We start from the raw sequence: 4,429 nt of genomic DNA, 5'->3' as shown, positions 1-4,429 counted from the left end.
GCACGAGACCTCGTCACCGTCACGAGCGACGAACCAACCAGTTCTCCCCGTCTCTGCCGATGAAAAACCCTAGCCGCCGCTGAGGCCGTGACGGCCGCCGCCCCGTGGAGCGACCTGACCGGCGACGACCACTCCCCCGATTCGCGGCTCTGACCGGTGAAGACCGCCGTCTCACGCCGCCAACCACCGCGCATCGCGCCGCTAACCTGACTCCCCCTGCGTCGCTCCACTGCCCACGACGCTGCCATCCGCCGGCCCTGATGGCCTGTGCCGCCTACAGTATCAGGGGCCATCTCAAGCTTGCCGCGGGGCCTGGCCTGGCCAGTAATCACCTGCGCGGCGGCTGGAAGCCTTCGGCGTCTTGCCCTGTTTCTCGGGCATGGAGTAGCAATGTCTCCAGTAATGCAGTGCAGCACGTCGCCCGCCATTCTCATTTGACTGTCCGGAATTCAGAAAGATGGCGCTCGATCCCGAAAGCTTCGCCGGAGGACGGGATCGCCGTTGCTGGTAGGTAAATTACATTTTTGGTCAGTTGGCTGTGATTTCTTCAACAACTCCATGGTCTTAATCTTCGTCAACGGGAGCTCCGCGATGGATGCTAATGTAGAGCTGCAATTCTTGCTTTTGTTGCCTGAGCGGTATGACATGTATCTTGTGTGGCTGTTCTGTATTACAGAACTTTTCCCCTCTAGTTGCATTGCATTGCATTGCAGGTAGAACGGTGCTGTAATGGAGCTGGGGCTGGAGCCCTTTTGCTCTAAAAGAACCCTATGGTGTTGCAAGAACGATGATTTATGTCACAACCTCCATTTTTAATGTGCTGTGAGACGAAATGCATTGCCAAAACATTTATTTTCGTTGATATCAGCAGACAGTTTGATTCATAGTGCGGCACTGTTTTAATTTTGGTTTTGTTCTCTTCTTCAGAAGGGGTGATGACTGTACTCGTCATTGGCGGTGGAGGAAGGGAGCATGCGCTTTGTTATGCTTTGACCCGTTCGCCTTCTTGCCAGACAGTTTTATGTGCCCCTGGTAATGCTGGCATTGCTCAATCCAGAGACGCGGTTTGTATATCGGACTTGGACATTTCTAGCAGTGATGCTGTTATATCGTTCTGCCGCAAGAGGGGAGTGGGAATGGTGGTAGTGGGTCCTGAAGGTCCTCTTGTTGCGGGTCTTGCGAATGACCTTGTCAAAGCTGGGATACCGACCTTTGGTCCGTCGTCCGAGGCTGCAGCATTAGAAGGATCAAAGGACTTTATGAAGAGGTTGTGTGATAAGTATAATATCCCCACTGCTCAGGTACTTCAGTTTACATTTGTGTCACGTACTATACCTTCCAGGGGCCACCGGTGGTTTGTTTTTATGAGATGCCTGCATATGAGAAATGTTACATCGTTTTAGGCATAAATATTCCTTCGTCCTGAGGCAATGCTGTTGACCATGTTTATGTTGTTCTGATTTGCTACTACTAAGTATACAGACGCTATGCAATGAACTGTCACTTTCTGCTGGACAAACATTGTGTGACTGCATTATTTCCAACCATAGTTCATAAGTCATAGTTGATAATTTGATATCCCTCTAAAGACAGATTGCTTTTTGAAATGAAGTCATCTTATTACTGTAGAAAAGGTCTCTGAAATCACTTTAGCAGAGAACAGTGAAATTGATACTCCTCTTTGTTGATACTTATTGTAGATTCAGATGTTAAGGCATACAATTGAAGCTCATACGAGTACTCTTCTCTCTATCATGTAGTATCGCACATTCACGGATCCTGCAAAAGCTAAAGATTACATCAAGGATCAAGGGGCCCCTATTGTTGTCAAAGCTGATGGATTGGCAGCTGGAAAAGGCGTCGTTGTTGCTATGGCTTTGGATGAGGCCTTCGAAGCAATAGACTCTATGATGGTTGACGAGTCATTTGGTTCTGCTGGTTCGCGGGTCGTCATTGAGGAGTATCTGGAGGGTGAAGAAGCCTCTTTCTTTGCATTAGTAGATGGTGAAAATGCTTTGCCACTTGAATCAGCACAGGATCACAAAAGAGTTGGTGATGGTGATACTGGCCCAAACACGGGTGGTATGGGTGCATACTCCCCTGCGCCAATAGTGACCGAAGAGCTTAAGAGCGTGATCATGGAAACTATAATTACTCCAACTGTTAAAGGTATGGCTGCTGAAGGATGCAAGTTTGTTGGTGTATTATATGCCGGGCTTATGATTGAGAAGAAATCTGGTCTGCCTAAACTTATTGAATATAATGTGCGATTTGGGGATCCTGAATGCCAGGTTAGTGATTATCTGTCAGCTGCCTCTTAAGATATTTATATTTTCCCTATTCAAGCATTACAAGTTTGTTTTTGTTTTTTAGTCACAGTATGATCAAAATGTTCTTGATGAGGGTTGGACAATATCACAATAGAATGCAGTGTTTTGAACTCCTTCCCAACGGTGTTTGTCCTCATACTCTTGTGATGCCCTAATGAAGCTCTGTTCATACTTAGTTTCTTTAGTGATGCCTTAATAAAGTTCTCCTCGTACTTTATATAGCTTGTTGGTCGAGTGTTTTTCTGGTAACATATTGTAGTAGTCTATGACACTAGAAATTGGTGTTCAGAGGTACATCTTGTAGAATGTGCTAATGTCTAAAACAATGTACATTTGTAACAGAGTGAGTGCCTTACAAATGCCAGCTGAACTTTTGTGTCTTGTTCTCGTGATACATTTACTTGCGATACATAAGCAACACAACCTGCTTTTGTTCGCTGCTTAAGCTTTCTTATTTTGGAACTAGCTCGCCATTTATTTCTAAAATCATCTGTGCCACCTATCCATGCTGTTCTATTGTTCCATGTAATTCCAGAAGTGCAGTCAATTTTGTTGACATCTGCGGGATCTTTATTTTTTAGCTGTCTGCTCAAAGGCATATGTGAACTTTTAAATTAATGATGCAACTATATACTCACAGTTCAGTCCAATATGCCCTTGTTAAGTTTGGTAGGCATTTATAAAATATCTGATAGCCGATGTGATGTTTTTCTTATCACATAGGTTATCATGCTTTTGATGGACACAACACAGTATCATTCTTACCACATTTCTAATATGTTTCTTAATTTTCCTAGTTGACATGTCACATTTTGTTTTCCATCAGATTCTGACTCTGCATTCCTGTATTAATTCCTTTCCTTTGTCTCAGGTTCTGATGATGAGATTGGAGTCTGATCTTGCACAGGTCCTGCTATCTGCATGCAGAGGAGAACTGGGTAAGGTTTCGCTAACCTGGTCACCTGAAATCGCGATGGTGGTTGTGATGGCGAGCGAAGGATACCCTAGCTCTTATAAGAAGGGCACCGTAATAAAAAACATCGACAAGGCCGAGCAGGTTTCTCCTGCTGTCAAGATATTCCATGCTGGGACAGCTTTGGCTGGAGATGGCAACCTTGTAGCTGTCGGAGGCCGGGTTCTTGGCGTCACTGCGAAGGGCAAGGACATCGAGGAAGCGAGGTCGAGAGCGTACGATGCGGTAGATGTCGTCCACTGGCCGGAAGGATTCTTCAGGCGAGATATCGGCTGGAGGGCACTGAAGCAGGAGCAGACGGCTAACTACTGATTAGTTGGGTTTTCCTAAATCTGGGGTGAGCTTCCAGCGTCCAGTGAAATGAAGACAGTAGAGCCACCATTGTTCTGGTTGCGGAATTGACAGGAGCATAGCTTCTCCTGTCGAACATGAGCATCTTTTGACCATGGTTTGGCTCCGAACCATTTGTAGCAGTCTTGTGTTTTCCTCAAGGCTGGCAACGTGTCAAGTGCAATTATCTCTTGAGGTGCAATAATACCATCAACTGATTATTTTCTAGTGAACATAACCACGTGAGCTCTTCATAAGCATTTGCTTATAGGACCTACTCCTTCCATTCCTAAATATAAATCTTTTTAGATATTTCAATATGAACTACATACGGATGTTGTAGAAATTATGTGGTGAGCTCATGACACATTAGAGGAGGGACAATACATGAATTCAATAGTCTGTTGAGGAACAGCCCATGCTGTCATAGCCTCCTCTTTTGCTATTCGGGGTTCATCGCCATCACTAACTGATATGAGCAGAACATTCTTCTCTTCCGGGGTTCATCGCCATCCATTGTCATCTCTTTGCTACTATTTGTATGTATGGATCTCTTTGCTACTTTTTTGTATCGATCTCTTTGCTACTTCAAGTTGCTGTTTGGTAACATCCAGAGCATTCTAGTATGCATCTTGGCCTTGTATATCGTTTGAAAGTTGTTGTTTTTAACCGTGAAGTAGTACAGGTACTGCAGATTTTTTAGCATACAAACAAGAAAATTTGTGTTAAGGGGATGGCAATGGGTGGTGGCTGAATGAAATTCCTCAAAAAAAAAAAGTGTCTGGATTTTTCCTCT

At 44.7% G+C, this 4,429-nt stretch overlaps 1 protein-coding gene across 1 annotated transcript; it reads left to right on the top strand.

Moving 5' to 3' along the window:
* On the top strand, positions 1-3,945 carry LOC119291781 (phosphoribosylamine--glycine ligase-like). Its single transcript, XM_037570589.1, has 4 exons — positions 1-507; positions 928-1,301; positions 1,761-2,291; positions 3,202-3,945. Exons 1-4 carry the CDS (start codon positions 261-263, stop codon positions 3,613-3,615), a joined length of 1,566 nt encoding a protein of 521 aa, XP_037426486.1. The 5' UTR covers positions 1-260; the 3' UTR covers positions 3,616-3,945.
* The last annotated feature ends 484 nt before the right edge of the window (positions 3,946-4,429 follow it).

This window comes from Triticum dicoccoides, chromosome 4B (assembly GCF_002162155.2).
Source record: "Triticum dicoccoides isolate Atlit2015 ecotype Zavitan chromosome 4B, WEW_v2.0, whole genome shotgun sequence".
NCBI lineage: Eukaryota > Viridiplantae > Streptophyta > Magnoliopsida > Poales > Poaceae > Triticum > Triticum dicoccoides.
Note: the sequence above shows the minus strand (reverse complement) of the source record. Positions and strands in the feature narration are given on the sequence as shown.

Bases quoted from the DNA above. Each gene is read 5' to 3' on its own strand.
- LOC119291781 (XM_037570589.1), top strand. From the start codon at position 261: ATGGCCTGTGCCGCCTACAGTATCAGGGGCCATCTCAAGCTTGCCGCG. The intron at 508-927 runs GTAGGTAAATTA...TCTCTTCTTCAG, and splicing joins GGACGGGATCGCCGTTGCTG to AAGGGGTGATGACTGTACTC. The intron at 2,292-3,201 runs GTTAGTGATTAT...CCTTTGTCTCAG, and splicing joins TTGGGGATCCTGAATGCCAG to GTTCTGATGATGAGATTGGA.